This window comes from Mobula birostris, chromosome 7 (assembly GCF_030028105.1).
Source record: "Mobula birostris isolate sMobBir1 chromosome 7, sMobBir1.hap1, whole genome shotgun sequence".
NCBI lineage: Eukaryota > Metazoa > Chordata > Chondrichthyes > Myliobatiformes > Myliobatidae > Mobula > Mobula birostris.
The window spans coordinates 102221488-102242768 of NC_092376.1; the positions used below are offsets into that span (position 1 = coordinate 102221488).

Genomic DNA, 21281 nt, shown 5'->3' on the forward strand with positions numbered 1-21281 from the left:
TGTTCCTGTGCACCATTGCTCAGTTTGGGGCGTGTGCCTGCTGCTATTTTTAACTATTTCAGCTGGTTCATCAGTTTAAAAGTATTTGTTTAGGGTGTCGAAGCCAAAGTGGGCAGCTGCAAAGACTTGTGTGCTTCAGAGTGGCTCAACGGACTTTCGAAGGGTCTCCAGTGCCTGTCCCAGCTCTCTTCTGGACCTGCCATTTCCAAGAGACATTGCCACATAAGGGCTTGTTTGAGGCACAGTGCATCGGTTGACAGGGCCACCTTCCCCTCCTGACAGATGGTGTTTCTCTTCACGTCAACAGACCGCTCGTAGCTGGAGGCCACAGTGGACCAAGCCACTGGCTTTGCCAACATTGCTGGCAACAGCAGTCGGTCAGGAACAGGGATCCGGTGTCTGTGCACTTCATAACTCAGGGCACTAACTGACGAGGTGTTGAAATGTCTAAGTGACAGGCGGCAGGAGAGATATATATAAATATATATATATATATTTATATGTAGAGAGAGAGCGAGAGAGAGGAGCAAAAAGCTAGTGGCATGGTATGAGCCCATGAGCCCATGCTTCATTTCTGTTTGGCAACATTGAGGAAACTGATGCATATAAAATTGTTAAAAATGCCAGCACACGGCTCTCTCAAACTGAGCAATGGGGGAAAGGTCCTCATCACAAGATAAATCCAGCAACCTTTATTGGAGATCCTCTTCTCTGCTGCAGTAATTATAAAACTGTCAGGAAGAAGGGGGTTATAGTGAGACTGAAAATGAAAGAGGAATTGTTGGACAACAGAGATTCTGATAATTTTGTTGAATATCGCATTAAGCATTATCTCCTGCTGGAGAGTGTGATGAATCTTTGGAATTCTTCACCCCAGAGAGTCTGTGAGGATAGATAATTAAAGTGGAGGTAGATGCATTCTTGAAAGAGTGGTGGATTGAGGGTGATGGGGATCTGGACAGAGGAGGAGTTGAAGTCTGGGCAAAAACAGCCATGATGATATCGAATGGTGGGACTGGATTAAAGGATTGAGTGGCCTTCTACTACTCCTAATATCTTATGTCATGGTGTTCCTCTCTTCACATACCTCTTCTGTGCATCCAGAGTATTCTGTTGTTTGATAGGGGTGGTGGGGGAGAGGCAAATACAGTGCTCACAAATAAGTGTGTGTTCTGGTGGGATCTTTTCCAATGTAAGCTGCAGTGAGCACCCAAACCAGCAACCCTTAGGAGTTTAAAAACGCAAACACGAGGAAATTTGCAGATGCTGGAATTTCAAGCAGCACACATAAAAGCTGCTGGTGAACGCAGCAGGCCAGGCAGCATCTCTAGGAAGAGGTACAGTCGACATTTTGGGCCGAGACCCTTCGTCAGGAGACCTTTAGGAGTTAATGGCTGATCTTCCCACATTAGGATAGACTGAGAGCCCTGGACAGCTAGAGCATATGTCATCAAACCTAATCCTACCAATTCAGAAGGTGCACCCAGCCATGGTCAGACCCTTCCATGGTGCTGCCTAGCTGAGGTCTGCTTAGGTTATATCATGTCATGACCACACCAGGCAGAGAAGCAAAGCAACAGTCTCTGACATTGATTTCTTTCTACACAAACTGTGCTTTCAAGAAACACACAAGAACAACAATCTACATGATGTGTCCAATAAAGTAAAAACACTGTAATTCTGAAATTCACACACACACACACACACACACACACACAATCAGGTACATTACACAAACAAACAGAAGCATCCCTACATATGGATAGTAAGTGTTTACCTCTCCTGGCTCTGTTTTGCAATAAAAGATCCCAAATTTTCCCCGACGTGAATTGCTTCAACGGAAGCAGCCTTTGTTTTGAAACTGTTAACAACTAAACTCCAGTGTATACTACCAAAGCCTCTTTTATGCATCTTTTCACCTTTAAGGCACTCCTTAAAACTTATCTTTTTGAACAAACCTTCGGCCATCAGCCCGGATGTAGTTTGGTGCTAAGTCTGTTCTCAGATGCTCTGTTTCTTGGGATACATTGCAAGATGAAAGGTATCATATATAGTAAATGAAGGTTGATGCTGTATATATAAGTGGAGAGAATTGTTATATATAGGTGGATGTTAGTGCTGTATGTGGGTGTAGGTTGATGCCGTATATAGGTGGAGGTATTTGGTACATATAGGTGGATGCTAGTGGTTTATATAGGTAGATGTTAGTGTTGTATGTCGGTGCAGGTTGTTGCTATATATAGGTGGAGGTATTGCCGGAGACTTGCAAACCTGTTTTTTGTTTATACCACTCTCATTCCTACTCTAAATCAAAGCCAGAAGGTAAAGTAAAGCAGAGGTTTATAGACAACGTGTGCTTTTAGGACGAGCCACGACTTGGCAATGATTCCGATTTGCCGTGAGTTTTACTCAATCGATGAAAATACAATTGTATAAATTCCCTCAGAGAGTGAACATTTCCTTTAATTCAGAGAAAGAGTCTTAATCAAATTCTGTTTTTTTCTCTCTCTCTCACTTTCTCACTCCAGGTTCTTCTTGAAATTCTTTCTGAAATGCAATCAGAACTGCCTGAAGAATGCAGGAAACCCCAGGGACATGCGAAGGTTCCAGGTGAGTGTGGTTTTTATCTCTATAGCCATCTCCTCTGAAAGCTAATTTGTGAACAAATAACGATTCGTTTGTGGAGACTTAGCCCTAAGTGGTAATGGCAAGGGAAAGAGATGTATTAGATGGCTTAAAGTGTTAAAGAAAAAATCTATCCTCACTTGAGTCATTTCTCACAGGGGAGAAGAAGGAAATAAAATGTCTATAGTTTTTAATGTGCTTGTGACAATAAAAACCTCTAACTATTTGACTTGGTGCCTGACAAGAATCCTTTGTTGTTGGAAAGGATCTGTGCAAGTGCATGTTGTCAAGTTCAAGTGTAAATCAATTTATACTTGTTGGAAGGGTTGCTGCATTGACTGACCCTTGTTCAAGGCTCATCTCACCTTCACAGGTCTGCATGCACACACTTTTCCTCTGCTCAGAAATAGTTTGTACTCTTTACAATGACACGCCTTGCCATCCACCAAACCAGCATTGAATGTAGACCTTTCCCCACTGTGTCTAATGGGATTAATTGCCTAATGCCTGGTCTCGATCAGTAAAATGTTGGAACCAAGTGGATCCCACCAACGAGCCTGTTATAGCTGCTGGCTGATATTGAGCTAGACTGGATAGGATTTGGAAAGTTAAGGATGGCAATGGAAGAGAAAAGGGGCAAGGAAGCAACAATTCCTAAAGCACAGAAAAAGAGAAAGAAACCATTTGTCCCACCTTTGATGGATGCACCCAAAGTTCACCCATTTGCACTGGATTTCCCCTGTCCTTTGGTTGGCATCCTGCTTTCTTTTAAAAGTTGATAATTTTCCTCATACTCTGGGTGTTAAATGTAATTGACACATGACTTCTGATTCTGGACTCCTCTGTCAGCGGAAGCCTCTCTTTGATTAAGCCTCTTCATCATCCTGAAGCCCTCTGTATAGTCACCATCTCTGTTCTGGACTGAAGCTCCAAGTTGCTCAGTGTTTTCTCACACCTGATACCAATTCTTTTGAATTGTGCTTAAGATTCAGGACAAAGGTTGAATACCTTGCCGACTGTTTGTATCAATTCCAGTGTCTGCGCTACAGTTAGTTCACGAAAAAAAACTCACAGGAATACCACCATTTCTCTCCCCTCCTCTCCTGTGACTCCATAAATGAATTAAGGTTCACTGTGACAGCTCTGTGACAAGTCTCCGTGACATGTCTTGGCAAATGACACAAACCTGTATTCTGATCCCAAGATGGAATTGTCCAGATGGGCTGAGATTTGACCAACATTCTATAAAGCTCCCTGGGGCAGTGTGTCTGTTGCAGTATTTATGGGAGGTACTAGGCAACGTGCAAAACAACCAACTCAGACCGAGCAAAGAGCAACCAATACTTGCAAAGGAACATTTGGAATCATACTATTGCAGCATTGGATTGCAATCACAAGGCCTTTCACTAACCGAGAGACTACTCTTTGGTCCCATATTGGGTCTGCTATCACCAGGCCTTTCACTGACCAAGGGACCACTCTTTGTTCCCATATTGCAGATAAGATCAATACAAAATCTTCCTCAGCCCAGTTTTAGTCAATAACAGAAGGTTCCCCATTTGTTGCTTATTATGTAGGGTCAAGGTAGGAATGCTCCTATGTTAGTGATGATGAACTGGCCATTCCCAATCAGGGCAGAAGTAGAGCTGTTGCAACAGAAAGGAAAATCAGTTGACAGGAAAGTCTGTGTTAATGTTCACAGGTAGGGTGGGTTAGAGACTATTCTCATCGTAATGGCAACAGCAGTTGGATCATAAATCAGTGTCTGCTTTGCTTGAATGTGTTTTGGTGATTCCTGCTATAAATGGCATAGATCATGAACTTTCCTGATTGAAAAGGGGAACTTGAAGTGAGAGACTTTCCCGGCCAGGTTCACCTTTGTAGAATCTGCATCTGGAAGGTCTTGGGAGCAACAAGGAATGAGGTATTGGGGGTGTGAAACACTGGGGCTTGGAGCTTCAGCAGGTAATGGGGTATTGCGGGAGTGCAACAATGGGGCATGGAGCTTCAGCAGGGAATGGGGTATTGGGGGAGTGCAACACTGGGGCTTGGAGTTTCAGCAGATGGGGCATTAGTGAATGAGTCAACAGCTAATGAGATATTGGGGGAGTGCAACACTGGGGCTTGGAGCTTCAGCAGATGGGGCATTAGTGAATGAGTCAGCAGGGAATGGGTATTGGGGAGTGGCACACTGGGGCATGGAGCTTCAGCAGATGGGGCATTAGTGAACGGATCAACAAGGAATGGGTTACTGAGCAAAAGAGGCATCTGGGAAAGAGTTATGAGAGTTAACACATTAACAATGGGCCATGGGGCATAATGAAATATCAGTGGTTCGGCCTTTGTGAGGTGGGACATGAGGGAAGGGGATGTAGGAGAATAGTGCATCAGAGAAATGGCCATTAGAAATAGGGTATTGAGGTGTGATATTTATTGGCTGTGTGGGAGCAGGAGATAGAATATCAGGGACTAAGGCATTGGAAGTTGACAGTGGGGCATCAGGTAATGGAACTGTGGGAATTCAGACACAGTGGGAAGGAGCAGTGATTTTGGAAGATGTGGAAATGGGGCTTAGTGGGGAATTAGATACTTGGTGGTAGTGCATTGGATGATGGTTGAGGAGTAATGGTATAGGAAAGGGGTGTTAGGGATGGGTAAGGGCCATTGGGAGAGTGGTGAAGAGTATTAGAGAGGGTGATGGTTATCAATAATGGGAGTGGAGTATTGGTGGTAGGTGAGGTCATGGGATTTTGCTGAGGAGCATTGGGATGGATGAGAGGCATTGAGATGAGTGACAGTGATTGGATGGGTTAGGGGCATTGGGATGGGTGAAGAGCTTTGAGAATGGGTCATCAAGAGATGGAGAATCATGCAATGGGGAAGGCATTGTGGGAGATGAAGCACTGCTGGCCTTGTTTTGTAGGATGCTCATTAGGACTGGGTATTGGCTGCAGGGTCATTGAGGTTGGGGATGAGCAATGGGGGATCGGCTTCATGGCACAATGAGACTGGACGTTGAAGGATGGAGCATCAGGGTTCGATCATGAGTGGCTGTGACCTGTGGGTGGAGTATTGAGGATGGAGCAAGAAAGTTAGTTTTATGTATGAAGTTGAGCATCAGAAGGCATACCACTGACATGGTCATCCAGGGTGGGGTTTGGGCACGTGATCGGGGGCTCCAAGCCATTGGCACTTGGAGGGTGGGGTGATGCAGGGAATGGACACAAAGTCAGATGCTTGATGGAGGGCCTATCTGCAAGACAATGGCTGCCCAGGATTACTGCTCACCTTCAGCTCCAACTCTCCCATTAAGGTCACTCCCATTTGTAAGCTTTAGGCAACCAAAAGAGTTTTATGCAGTTGCCACAAAATGTGTGTAGCTTGGGATATTAGGTTAAGGCTCAGGTGTCCAGGGAGGCCTGAATCAAATTTGTTTAAAAGTTAGGTTTTAGGTAAGATTTAATCAACCCAAGTCAAGTTGAGTTTATTGTCATGTGCTCAAGTACGGTGAGGTACAGGTAGAATGAAAATCTTCCCTGCAACAGCACCAGAGGCATGTATATAGGTAGAGATAACACACAGAATATACATTATATATGGATTGCACAAAGCAGTGAAGGAAAAGGCTGTGCAATACAAAACATTAGTACATAGTAAAACAGATCGGAAATGTTTCTATGAACGTTTTCCCCTGCCATTCAAGCATATAGTGGCACTCAGTTTTCTATTGTTGAGGTAGGATTAAGGTTATGCAGGTCACTTCAGGAACCTGGTGCCTGTAAAAAGATAGGTGCTCTTGAACCTGGTGTTGTGGGACTACAGGTTTCTGCATCTCCTGCCTGATGTTAGCAGTAAGAAGCAGACATGGCAGAGCCTTGTACAAACTGAAAGAATGTATATCTTTATGTGCAGGTGCAGGATTGGCATTGGCTTCAGCTCCTACATCTCCTCTTATACTATCCCATCCCATCTTGCTGGCATCCCATCCCATCCCATCTTCTGCTGACAGTCACTGACCAGGCTTCAATAGGAAGAATGATATAAATACTGATGTACCTGTGGTGAATCAGAGCTCCAACAATACTGAATTTCCATTTACATAGCACCTTCAACATAATGAAATATCCCATGCACTTCACAAGAGCAGAGTGAAAGTTTCTACTTATTGTGAGGAGAATTGGATACAAAAATGGGGAAGTTATGTTTGATTATTGACCAAAGTCAAAGTCAAAAGGTAGCGTTTATGGTCATATGCATAAGTATGTATATGTGTTTACAGGTACAATAAAGTATCTACTTGCAGCAGCATCACAGAGCTGCTGCTTCACTCACTGATTTTTGAAACAAATAGTATCATAGGTCTTGATATCCTAGATATGGAGAGCATCTAGCCTGGGGAGTTACCGTCCAAAAATAATGGCTTCGCCACTTAAAATAGATGAGGCAATAAACCTTCTTTCTCAGATGGTTTGGAATCCTCTTCTTTAGAAGGCAATGGAAGTAGAATATTTGAAGACAATATTTAAATTATTGGTATGAATGTGGGGAGACGTTATTAGGGAATGTGGAGTGCAGCTTAAATCAGATCAGTCATGGTTTTATTAAGTTATGAAACAGACCGGAAGGACCAAGCACTTGCTCCTAATTTGTATGTAATCATCTGATAAATGAGATTTTAAGTTTAGTGATTTCATACTTGGTCAAAAAGGCTTAATCTTACAGAGCAACGTAATAGGAGAAGGTGAGCTGGTGAGGTTGAAAAGTGACCGTAGTGGGGAGAGCCGGGAGAGCTGAGGACTGATGATGGGGTATTGGAAGTGAGGGGTGGTGGAGAATGAGGGCATTGGGCTGCAAGTGATAAAAGATAATGGAAGGAACCAGTTCATGGAAGGATTTGAAAAGAAGGATGAGCCAGAGAAGCCGAATGCTGAATTGCTAGAGAGATGCAGTGCTGGTTTTAATTAGCATTCCAAGAAAACTAGGTTTGAAAGCACATCTATGTTAGCCTCATTCAGATTGGAACTTGGCAGGCATGTGACTGCTCTTAAGTAGTTAGGAAATGGAAGTCACTTGTAGGACACAATAGGTCCTTTTTACTGTGGACCCTCCGGTCTTATGGTGAAGAAATACTTGTCTAGCTGAATACTCTTGACAAGCAGACATGGCAAGGGTCCACCAGGGAGTCCACAGGATGATATATACGATGGCTCAATTAATAAGTACTCCCACTCAATACTCAGACTAATTTCCATATGGTGATGACTTTTACTGTTATCTTGATTCCACAGTCAGCACTTCACTTGTGTGTTTGGTTGGATCCAGGGAAGGTTGCTGATCTGTTGACTCTAAGAAGCATTACTGTCAAACTAGCAAAAGCCCATAGTTGTTGAGTCTTCAAGTATGTGAACAGTTACTGCTTAATTACTTGTACTGTGTCAATTAGCATGACCTTAGAAATTGGTGGTAAAGAGAATGACTGGCTTGTACAAATGAAAAAGTAAAGAAAAAAATACTTGGACCTTATTGAAGTGTTTAGCTAAAGCTTCAAAATTGCAGTGGCCTGTCAGTTTCAACAAACACTAAAGCAGTAATTTATGCCGTCAGGTCTCAGTACTGTAACACATGTAAGCTGTCAAACAAACAGATGTTTTGTTGTCTCAGTTAGTGTGTTTCAAGCATCCACCACTGGGTTACAAGTATTCCTCTAACAGGGGATGTGTGCTGGCTTCTTGCTTTCTCATTTTAAACAGCATTTGATGTTATTGAAAGGAAGAACTTATATATGGATTTTTTTCTACTGTCAAGAGTGTGATCTATTAAGTTCCCATTCTAAACCAAATCAATCCCTTCCTGGAGCACCAAATGCTCTATTACACCTTGGGCTGAAGTAAGTTTTTGTGCAAAACTAATTGCTATGTTTCATTGATTAATTATTTTAGACTGATTTTACATTTTGTTTTCCTGCACAATGTTCTTCCTTTCTCCCCTGAAGGAATTGATTCATTCTGGGGGCCAGCATGACGTACATCGGCCAATTTGCATTTACTCTCAGGTGGCTATCCGTCTGAACAGGCTATTCATTAGAAGGGAGGGTATCACCAGTGTTTGTAGTCTATCCTCATGTGATGTATACACAAACAAATAAATATAGAGGTCCACGCACACAGATACACAAAACTTTAAGTAACAATTTGCATTTTAAATGCATACTCAGATGAAAATGTCCCAAAGTCCTTTGCAGAAATATTACCAAACAAACGTACACTTCCAGACAAACACTTCTTTTCATGATGGGCCTTAATCCAGTATTTGTTACTCGTCCGCTGATTGGCTTTGAGCTGAAGCTCTGCTGGATACTTTCTGATGAGGAATGTTGCTGTGGATCACTGGGACAGACAGGCACAGGGTTTTGGTTCCTTTCTCTGTCAGAGCTTCGTGAAACCACTCTTCTCTGATGGTTGATTCTTTGGCCAAAGGGATATTGACACCCAGTACAAACAAGAGAAAATCTGCAGATGCTGGAGATCCAAGCAGCACACACACAATGCTGGAGGAACTCGGCAGCCCAGGCTGCATCTATGGAAAGGAGTAAGACTGGAAAAAAAAAGATGAAAAGTACAGTTAAAAGGTGGGTGGGGGGGAGGGGACAGAGAAACACAAGGTGAAAGGTGAAACTGGGAGGGGGAGGGTTGAAGTTAAGAGTTGTGAAGTTGATTGGTGAAAGGGACAGAAGGCCGTGGAAAAAAGAAAAGGGGGAGGAGCACCAGAAGGAGGCAATGGGCAGGCAAGGAGATAAGGTGAGAGAGGGAAAAGGGGGTGGGGACTGGTAAAAGGGGTGGGCATTGCTGTAAGTTCAAGAAATCGATGTTCATGTCATCAGGTTGGAGGCTATCCAGACAGAATATAAGGTCTCCTTTTCTGACACCTCCCTCCCCTTGTCGATCCCTCTGTCTCTATCTCTGGAGACAGTTTATCTACTGATATCTGTTATAAACCCACAGACTCTCACAGCTACCTGGACTGTACCTCTTCCCACCCTGTTACTTGTAAAAGTGCCATCCCCTTCTCTCAATTCCTCCGTCTCCACCGCATCTGCTCTCAGGATGAGGTTTTTCATTCCGGAATGAAGGAGATGTCTTCCTTCTTCAAAGAACGGGGCTTCCCTTCCTCCACCATCAACGCTGCCCTCAAATGCATCCCTTCCATTTCACACACATCTGCTCTCACCTTATCCTCCCGCCACCCTACCAGGGATAGGGTTCCTCTTGTCCTCACCTACCACCTTACCAGCCTCCACATCCAGAACATGATTCTCCGCAATTCCAGCATCTCCAATGGGATCCCACCACCAAGCACATCTTTCCCTCCCCCCACTTGCTGCTTTCTGCAGAGACTGCTCCCTACGTGACTCCCTTGTCCAAACATTCCTTGCCACTGATCTCCCTCCTGGCCTTTACCCTTGTAAGTGGAGCAAGTGCTACATTTGCCCATGCACCTCCTCCCTCACTACAATTCAAGGCCCCAAACAGTCTTTCCAGATGAGGCGACACTTCACCTGTGAGTCTGTTGCGGTCATATACGATGCCCAGCGCTCCCGGGGTGGCCTCCTGTATATCAGTGAGACCCGACATAAATTGGGGTCTGCTTTGCCGAACACCTATGTTCAATCTGCTAGAAAAAGTGGGATCTCCCAGTGGCCACCTATTTTAATTCCCCTTTCCATTCCCATTCCAATATGTCTATCCATGGCCACCTCTGACATTTGTTCGTCCATCATCGACGTTGATGAGGACCTGGACACCATTATGATGGTGTGGAGACTAGCGCGTGATTTGGATTTAAGTGAGGGAGAGTTGCGCAGCGTCAGCCTCACTCTCTCTTCCCAATTCCCATCTGGATCCAGTGGTAAGACAGAGTCGATATGGCTGGAGATGGGACTAGGCGCAGTGGATGGCCAGGACGTCTTCTGTGTCAGGTCCTGCTCTACACGTTCCACGACGTTTGTGGAGACCGCCTTCTTGACCGTTGGACCTTCCATTAGTCTCGTCCACTCAATTCGCCGAAGTCTGTCTTCACATGCTGGGATAGCCACCTCTACTGTTGTGATGAAGTCACACTCAGGTTGGAGGAATAATACCTTATAATCTGTCTGGGTAGTCTCCAACTTGATGATATGAACATCAATTTCTCGAACTTCCGATAATGCTCCCACCATTCCCCATCCCCTTTTCCCTGCTCATCACCTCCCTCTGGTGCTCCTCCCCCTTTTCTTTCTTCCATGGCCTTCTGTCCTCTCCTATTAGATTCCTCCTTCTCCTGCCCTGTATCTCTTTCACCAATCAACTTTCCAGCCCTTTACTTCACCCCTCCCATTCCCAGTTTCACCTATCACCTTGTGTTTCTTCCTCCCCTCCCCCCACCTTTTAACTCTAAATTAACTTTTAATTCCCGAAACTGTCCAAATGTCCATTCAATATTGTAGCTGTGCCCATCTCTACAGCTTTCTTTGGCAGCTTGTTCCAGCCAGTGACATGGGTTCAGAATCAGAATCAGAATAGTTTACTACATAATACATGATAAAAACATAGATTACAATAACAAATATGTATATATTTGAACGTGTGTCTTCTGGCTCCTGTACCTCCTTCTTGATGGTAACAAAGAGAAGAAGACATGTCCTGGGTGATGGGGGTCCTTAGTGATGGATGCTGCCTTTTTGAGGCATCGCCTTCTTAAGACGTCCTTGATGCTGGGGAGGATAGTGCCCATGATGGAGAGTTTACAATTTTCTGTAGCTTTTTCTGATCCTGTGTAGTGGCCCCTTCATACTAGATGGTGATGCTCTCCACAGTACATCTGTAGAAATTTGCGAGCCTTTGGTGACCACACCAAGTCTACGCAAACTCTGAATAAAGTATAGCTGCTCTCATAGCTTCTTTGTCATTGAATCGATATGGTGGGCCAAAGATTGATCTTCAGAGATGTTGACATCCAGGAACTTGAAACTATTCACCCTTTCCACTGCTGATACCTTGATGAGGACTGGTGTGTGTTCCCTTGACTTCTCCTTCCTGAGGTCCACATCAATTCCTTGGTCATACTGACACTGAGTGCAAGGTTGTTGTGACACCACTCAACCACTAAGTCTACCTTGCTCCTGTACGCCTTCTCGTCACCATTTGAAATTCTACCAACAATGATTGTGTCGTCGGCTAATTTATGGATGGCCATTGAGCTGTGCCTAGGTACACAGTCATGGGCGTAGAGAGAATAGAGCAGTGGGCTAAGCATGCATTCTTGAGGTGTGGCGGTGTTGATTGTCAGTGGGGAGGAGGTGTTATTTCTAGTCCGCACTGACTATGATCTCCCAGTGAGAAAGACGAGGATCTAGTTGCAGAGAGAGGTACAGAGGCCCAAATTCTAGAGCTTGTTAATTAGAACTAAGGGTTTGATTGGGTTGAGCGCTGAACTGTAATCAGTAAATTGCAGTCTGATGTAGATATTGCTATTGCTATTGTTCATGTGATTCAAGGCCGAGTGGAGAGCCAGTGAGATTATATCCGCTGTAGACCAGTAATGGCAATAGGTAATTTGCAGTGGATCCCTGTCCTTGCTTAGGCAGGAGTTGATACTGGCTGTGACCAACCCCTCAAAGTACTTGGTTACAGTTCATATGAGTAACACTAGGTGATAGTCATTGAAGCAGCTCTCTCTGCTCTTCTTGGCATTGGTATGATTGTCACCCTTTTGAAGCAATAGTGAGAGATAGAAAATGTCCTTAACATTCCCACCAGTTGTTGGCATAGGTTTTCAGAGCCCTACCAGGTACACCATCAGGGCCTGGAGCCTTGTGAGGGTTCTCCCTCATGAAAGATGTTCTGATGCCAGAGATCACAGGGTCACCAGATGCTGCAGGGAATCACACAGGTGTAGTTTTATTCTCTCTTTTAAAGTGAGCATAAAAGGCATTCAGCTCATCACAGCCATTTATGATGTTAGGTTTTGTTTTGTAGGAAGCAATGGCCCACAAACCCTGCCGGAGCTGACATGCATCTGATTCTGAGTCCAATCTCAACAAGAATTGTTTTATGGCACTTAAATTAGCCTTCTGTAGGTTGTACCTGGACTTATTGTATAGTTCTGGATCACTGGTCATGAATATCACAGATTTAGCCCTCAGCAGACCACGAATCTCCTGGTTCATTTGTGGCTTTTGGCTTGGGTATGTTCTCAAAGGCACACACTCACCCACAGAGGTCTTGATGAATCCTTGATAAGTGTTCAGTTCACCGACTCAAAGCAGTCCTGCAAGTGCTGTTCAAACTCCCTTGACCATATTTTCTTCATCCTTACCACTGCTCTGTGGTTTTTAGGTTCTGCCTATACACCAGGAGTAGAAGTACTGCCAGGTGATTCGACTTTCCAAAGTGTGAGCATGGGATGGTGATATAAAAGTGGTCAAGTGTGCTGTCCTCTCTGGTTCCATAGGTGATATGTTGGTAATATTTGTTCAGAGACTTCCTCAAGGTGGCCTGGTTGAAATCCCCTGCAATGATTGGGTAGGCATCAGGATGTGCTGTTTCGTGACTGCTGATCATGGTGCTCAGCTATCCCCAGTGCCTGCTTGATGTTGACCTGAGGTGGGATGTTTACTACTACCAGGATGATAGTGGAAAGCCCCCTCGGCAGATAAAATGACGTTAACTGACTGCTAGATATTGCAGGCTGGATGAACAAAACTAAGACAGAAGCGTCATATCTGTGTGCCACAATGAGTTAATCATGAAACATACTCACCTCATAAACCTTTAAAAGACTCAACTAACCTGTCTTTGTGGAGAATGGTGAAGCCATCGAGCTATAATCCTGTGTATGAAATGGCAGACGTGAGCCACGTTTCTATGAAATAAAGTATATAGCAGTCACTGATGTCCATCTGGTACTGCAATCTTGATCTGAGGTCTTCAGTTTTTTTTTCAGAGACTGTACATTCACCAGCAGGACGGTTTGGAGTGGGTATCTAAGGCAGGCCTTTGTGTTTCATTCGGGCCTGCAGACCAGAACACCTTCCTTGCTTGCGTTTTCGGAAAGGGAAACTGCACTTGTGACCTGAGTCAATTATCTGGTGTCCAACAACTTTGAGGATTGATAGATTTTGTAATCATCTTAAGGTGATGCTCCTTATTGAGGTATCCATGGCGGTGACTGTGGGTTTGGCTGTAGGTAGGCCTAACTGTGAATATTTGATGATTCCCATTGGAGCCTCATGTAAAGAATTGTCACTTAGCGACGCCACCTTGAGTCAATTGCTCCGCTGCCTGTAAGGGTTTTGTATGTTCTCCCTGTGACCATGTGGGTTTCCTCCGGGTGCCCTGGCTTCCTCCTACATTCCAAAGGCATACGGGTAAGAAGGCTGATTGGTCACATGGCTATAATTAGGTGTTGCAGGTTCATTGGGCTTGTAAGGAAGATTGTGGGGAAGGTTCTGGCCCGCGTCCTGCTCAACCGCCTTCTCCAACATCTTGAGCAAGGTCTGCTCCCAGAAAGCCAGTGCGGCTTCCGTGCTGAACGTGGGACTGCGGACATGATTTTTGCTGCGCGCCAGCTTCAGGAAAAATGCCAGGAGCAACACAGCGACCTCTTCGTGACCTTTGTCGATCTAACCAAGGCTTTTGATACAGTCAGCAGAGAAGGCTTGTGGAAGATCATGGAGAAGTTTGGCTGCCCCAGCAGGTTCATTACAATCGTCCGGCAGTTCCACGACGGTATGATGGTGAAAGTTCTGGATGACGGCGACGAGTCGGAGGCCGGAAACCAGTGACAAATGGCATCAAACAAGGCTGCGTTCTTGCCCCGACTCTGTTCAGTATGGTATTCTCTGCCAGACTGACAGATGCCTTCCGTAACTTCGAAGAAGGAATCCACGTCAGATACAGGACTGACGGCAGGTTGTTCAACCTTAGGCGCCTGCAGGCAGTTACAAAGGTGCGAGAGACTGTCATCAGAGACTTGTTGTTTGCTGATGACTGCGCACTCAACGCCAGCACAGAGCAGGAGATGCAGCGTGAAATGGACTGCTTCTCATAAGCCTGCAACAACTTCGGACTCACTATCAGCGCCAAAAAGACCGAAGTTATGTACCAGCCTGCCCCAGGAAAGTCATACCAGGAGCCGCACATCACGGTGAAGGGCCAGAACCTCCAGGCAGCCGACAACTTCACCTACCTGGGCAGCATACTCTCTCGCGCAGTGAATATAGACGCTGAGGTCAACAACAGGATTGCCAAAGCCAGCGCCGCCTTTGGGAGACTCCGTGAGAACGTCTGGGAGCGGAGAGGACTCAGCCTTACCACCAAGCTGAAGGTCTACTGTGCAGTGGTCCTTACCACCCTCCTTTACGCCAGCGAGACCTGGACTGTCTACAGCAGACACGCCAAACAGCTCAACCACTTTCACCTGAGCTGTCTCCGCAGACTCCTCCACATCAGGTGGCAGGACAAAGTCCCCGACATGGAAATCCTGGAACGAGCTGGGCTCTGCAGCGTCTACACCTTCCTGCTGAAAGCCCAAGCCAGGTGGGCTGGACATGTGGTCAGAATGCCAGACAGCCGATTGCCTAAGCAGCTGCTGTACGGAGAACTGTGTCAGGGCAAGCGCTCAGTCGGGGGGCAGAAGAAACATTACAAAGACTGCCTTAAAGCATCCCTCAAAGGCCTGGGTGTCGACATCAACATGTGGGAGACGCTTGCCCTCGACCGTCCAGCTTGGCGCAGCAAGATCACCACAGGAGCCCATGCAGCTGAAGTCAGGCGCATCATCGAGGCGCAACGAAAGCGTGCTGTGCGCAAGGCCCGAGCAGCATCCACTGCCACGACAGCACCCACCCACTTGTGTCCCACATGTGGGCGAGCCTTCAGGGCCCGGATTGGCCTCATCAGTCACCTCCGGACCCACAGCCACCAATCTCCCATTTGACTTTGAAGCCATGGTCATCTTCGACTACGAAGGACGAACAACAAAACAACAGGGCCTGTTACCATGTTGTATCTCCGAATAAATAAATATCATCCTGTGTGTAACCTTTAAATCGTTCCCCTTTCACCTCACAGCTTTTCCTTCCAGCTTTAGACTCCCTTACACTGGAAGTAAGACTGTGATCACTTACTTTATCCATGACCCTCGTGATGACATCTAGATCTATTTTATATACTTCTCAGACTCCAATACACCAGGGAAAAAAATGTCCCAGCCTTTCCAGTCTTCCCTTATAACTCCAGCTTGTCCTTGAGAATCTTTTGTGCACCAATTCCAGCCTAATAACATCCTTTCTATAGGTGGGCAGGACGTCTGAGCACAGTACTTCAAGTATCTTGCTGGCTTTTCACACATTTGCATTCAATGGCAAGGCTCAGATGGTAACTAAATCTATAGCAAGTTGTGAACGGTGCCTAGGCCAGTAGAAATGTGACTATCAATGGCAAGGTGTGTATGGAGACTAAAACATACTCGGCAAAGTTTCATAGCAAAGATGAAGGCTGGCATCAGAAACCTGGAAGAAGTGTAAGTGACATTTAAAAACCAAATTTGAAGTAAGTGATTTAAAAAAATATATTAATTATTATGTTCTATTCGATATGAAATAAGAACACAGGTAATATGGGCAGTAGTAGACCATGTGGCCTGTCAAGCCTGCTCTGCCATTCAATAAGGTCATGTCTCATTTGGCTGTGGTCTCAGATCCTCCTACCTGTGTTTTCCCCATAACCTTTAATTCTCTTGCTGTTTTCTCAAGAATTAGATTAGATTACGAGGATACGCAGTCCTCTTTTATTGTCATTTAGTAATGCACGCATTAAGAAATGATACAATAAGAAATGATACAATATTCCTCTGGTGTGATATCACAGAAACACAGGACAGACCAAGACTGAAAAACTGACAAAAACCACATAATTATAACATATTGTTACAACAGTGCAAGCAATACTGTAACTTGATGAAGAACAGGCCGTGAGCATGTTAAAAATGTTCAAAGTCTCTCGAAAGTCCCACATCTCACGCAGACGAGAGAAGGAAGAAAACTCTCCCTGTCATACCCAACCACAGTCCGACTCTGAGTCGTCCGAAAACTTCAAGCTCCGACCAGCCCGCCGACACCGAGCACTGAGCACCATCTCCGCCGAACGCTTTGACCCCAGCCTCGGTCGCCAGCAGCAGGCAAAGCCGAGGATTTTGGGGCCTTCCCTCCGGATATTCTCGATCGCACAGTAGCAGCGGCAGCGAACCGGGCATTTCAGAAGTTTCTCCAGATGTTCCTCTGTGCTCTCACAGCTGTCTCCATCAAATCAGAACTATGCACGGCCCCTATTTAACAAATACGATATCATTTCACCAGAGAGGCTATGCGTGCTGCGTCACGCCGCCATCTACTCCCATATCTTTGGCTGTGCTCATTTTTCTCACTCTTTTTGACCAGTTGTCCTTGGGTACATGGGATGTTCCACGTAGAAAGCATTGATTGACCTCAAACTTGTTGGTGGCACTCCCAATGAAAGGGGGAAAAGTTGGCTGGCACAATTGAGGAAGTGGCCTCACTTGGCCAATCTTAGGGAGGAGCTTAGCTTGCTTGAAACCCAGGGTAAGTGTTTTGCTGATCACTGGAAGGCAGATTCTGCTGCTTATGAACCAAAAAGCCTTTGCAAAGCTCAATGCAATTAAAACAAGAGCCTTCTTTGTGGCTTGGGAATTTCAGGCAAAGTAAGTGGGGCAAAGCTCTGTGAGTCATTTATTATGAGAGCAAATCTATTAGCACTTTACTTTTTGTCTTTCATTTCTCAAGTGAGGCAATTTTAATTAAATTAATCTGACTGCCAATCTATCAATGATCAATCACGAATGCCAAAGCTCTTTCTGTGACAGCTAGCAAAGGGCTGACAAGGTCCGATAATGAAAAAAGGAATATACTTGTGAATTGAGTCAATTAGCCTGCATAATGGGTGGATTAAACAGCACCTAGTTTATTGCACTTTCAGATGTCAGCTCCTGAGTTGGGAGATTCTCCAGCAATTAACTTGGCTGTTATGATATTTGTTTATAAGGAGATTGCAAGCAGAAACATGCCTCAAAGGACTTCTCTAATCCCATCCTGGTGTGCTTTGACAAAAGTCACTATGAGCGCTTCTGGTAGTGGCTAATAATATTGGAAATACTGATTTAGGTGCCTGCATTATATACTGAATGACATGCACAGTTACAGAAAACAGCATTAGAATTCTGAGTATCTGTAGGCCCATGTGAGGAGAAAGTGGCAAATAAGCTGCTGTGGTAACAATAACAGTGACAGCACCAGATTGATTAATAACTTTTTAAAAAGAGTTAGACGAAATAAAATACAGGAGGCTGAGGAAAGAGTGGACTTGGTAGATAAATTAGAAAAATCCAGCCTAGAGTGGTGGTGGGGCCAAATGACCTCTTCATATGTTTGATGCGATCTACTTTTAGCCTGGTCACGCAATCAGAGGGGAGTAGGGGTCAGCCTATGGGTTTGATACTCCTGACACCATAAAGGTTATTGCTTCCTTTTCTGGGTTTGCTTCCGTTATGCCAGTGAGTCGAAATCGCAAGTGGGATATACTCACGTCTTTATGGTCATGCAATAGATTAATGCAGAGATTCCACCTTTTCAACCACGCAGCCCGGATTTTTCATGAGGCTATAACCCTGATGGAAGGTCATGACAGGATGAGCAGAGGGTACAATTATTGCAGATTTGTGCCCGAACCCTGTAATGGTGCAACCAGAAATGCAAATAATACTCAGTGTAGTTTTATACAACGGCAACATGACTTCCTGACTTTTATACTTCCTGCCCCCAGTGATGAAAGCAAGCATACCATATACCTTCTTTACCACTCTATATACTTGTGTTGCCACTTTCACGGAGATATAGCCTTGGATCTCAAGATTGCTCTGTACACCAATGCTGTTTAGGGTCCCACCTTTTAACTCTTTACTTCAGCATGTAGCCAAGTGCTTCTTGCCCAATATTTTGAACCTGAAATATTGTAAACATGGTGACCAATTTGCAGAATCAAATATTAAGACCGGATGATCTTGGGGACGGTATTGCAGGATATTTTGTGAAGAAGGCTGAGGGAATCCTTGATTTTACATCTCGCCTTAAAGACAGCAGGGCTACACTTCCTTGTGGCAAGCTGGTGTGAGGTTAATAATTAATCTTGTCACCTTCTCTGAGGAATGTGTGTGAGTGCTACAAACTAAGGGAACAGACTTGCTGTGCTTTGAGGTGACTCAATCAATCATCCAACTCTGTAGGTGAGTTGTAGAATCGGAAGGGGAATGTGGGAAGAATTAAAAAAATAGGATTCATGTAGGATTAGTGTATATGGGTGGCTGATGTTAGGTGTGCATTTGATAGGCTGAAGGGCCTATTTCTGTGCTGGATTTCTTTATGACCCTGTGACTATGGTATCATATTTTCCCTTAATGGAAATAGTCTGTAGGCTGCATTTGGATGAGAGACTCAGCAGCAGAGTTCATTGAAGGAGCAAATATTCACCATAACAATCCACATTAAAGTGCCTTTCTGGTGTTTATTAAAGTCATAACTTTAGTTAAGAAATAAATTGATCACAATTTGCTGTGAAGCAACACACACAAAATGCTGGAGGAACTCAGCAGGTCAGGCAGTATCTATGGAAATGAATAAACAGTCATTGTTTTGGGCCGAGACCCTTCTTCAGCATCGACAATTGATTCATTTCCATAGATGCTGCCTGGCCTGCTGAGTTCCTCCAGCATTTTGTGTGCATTGCTCTAGATTTCCAGTATCTGCAGAATCACTTGTGTTTATAGTTATTAGTATGAAGTTAGCTACAGCAAGATATTATGTTACCTGTTAGGACGCAGAAGCTAGGGAGAAAAACTCAGAGGTTGATTATAAAATATTATGCCAATCTGTTTAAAAGGGGAAAAGCTGGATTTACTTTCAACACAGTTGATTTTTAAAATTCTGATTGTGTTCTGCTGATAGGTTGATGGATCATCTCTGTTGAGGCTGAATAGAGGCCAGTCTCACTTTACACTCAGATTAACAGATTGAGTGCTGATTGAGTATCACAGTGGGGTTACGTATGAAGTCTGGCACTTTCGACACACAGAGTCTTCATAATCCGTTTTTTTTGTGCGCCTGATGTACTTTGACCTCTCTAGCATTGACCCAGAACACTGCTTTATTGGCCACATCGCACACAAAACACACGTCTTTAAAACTAAATTGATGAGGATTACTAAATAAACACAGGTCTGCACTTTACAAGTGGCACATGTGCTGTGTATAGTTGCATCCTGTTCTGTCCCACTGAAGTTCATGGCACAATAAAAGAGCCAAATCAGGGACCGGAATGTTCCTCAACGTACTTTAATTGCCCCACATCCTTAATTCAGTTTTGTTCTACTTGAGGCTGCCTGTGATATAAGGTATATAGTTCATGTTGCTGAAACTATCTTCTACTTCTGACTCAGTCCAATACAAAGTTCTCTCACAGGTACAAGGGAAAGGCAGTGGCGAGTCATCCTATCAAACTGTTCCGAACTCTCTCTTGCCTGCTTCTGCTCTGTAACTGGGATCCCAGAATGAATGAGTTCACTTGGAAGTTGTTTAGCAGAGAGCTATGCGACACTCTGTCCATGACAGCAGGAGGAATGCAAGTATTCCAGCATTTCAGATGAAGGATCTTGACTCGCAACATCAACTGACCATCCCACACCCCCTCCCCCCGCAGATGCTGTCTGATCCACTGAGTTTCTTTAGCAGTTTGATTTGTTCTTGCTCCATATTCCAACATATACAGCCTCTTGTGTTTCAGGATTTAAGTAATGATCATTCTCAGCCTTGGGCTTTGTAATACTGCAGCACACACACACAATGCTGAAGGAACTCAGCAGGCCAGGCAGCATCTATAGAAATGAATAAATTGTTGATGCTGAAGAAGCATCTGGCCCAAAGCAACGAATATTGTTCATTTCCGTAGATGCTGCCTGACCTGCTGAGTTCCTCCGGCTTCTGGTCGTTGCTACAGATTCCAGCATCTGAAGTCTCTTGTGTCTCCATTCTTTTGTCATTTTAGAGGCCAAACCTCCTGCCAGCTCTGCAGCTTGTGTTTTGGGTGTGCTTCCTTTGCCTTAATGAACTCTTATTAACATCATAAACAGCATTCTAGAAATACACAGCAGGTCAGGCAGTGTCTGTGGAGAGAAAAGCAGGAGACTTTGTCTTGAAACAGTAATTCTTCTCTGGAGAGTTCCCAGCAGTTCCTTTTTATTTCTGTTTCATTGCCTTAGGAACAAGCACTGTTTTCCAATAGATTTTACTGAACTTTTGTCTCTCTCCAGAACAAGTAAGGTTGGTCCAAAGACCCTCTGCTGTTGATACTTCAATTTTACATGTCGAGACATTCCTTCAACCCTCCCTTGCCTTTCTCTCCGCAGGTGGTCGTTTCCACAACGGTGAATGTGGATGGCCACGTTCTGGCTGTTTCTGACAACATGTTCGTCCACAACAACTCCAAACATGGTCGGAGGGCTCGAAGGCTCGATCCCTCTGAAGGTACGCCCTCTTATCTGGAACATGGTAG

At 44.7% G+C, this 21281-nt stretch overlaps 1 protein-coding gene across 4 annotated transcripts in view; it reads left to right on the top strand.

The window, feature by feature from the left end:
* The window catches only part of ebf1a (EBF transcription factor 1a), a 476793-nt gene that overhangs the window by 226138 nt on the left and 229374 nt on the right, over positions 1-21281 (top strand). For 3 of the 4 annotated variants that reach the window (XM_072263544.1, XM_072263543.1, XM_072263546.1), the window contains 2 exons: positions 2529-2610; positions 21136-21277. In XM_072263544.1, the coding sequence (XP_072119645.1) occupies positions 2529-2610; positions 21136-21277 (224 nt within the window). The remainder of the gene's footprint in view (positions 1-2528; positions 2611-21135; positions 21278-21281) is intronic. The other variant, XM_072263545.1, reaches the window with a different exon arrangement.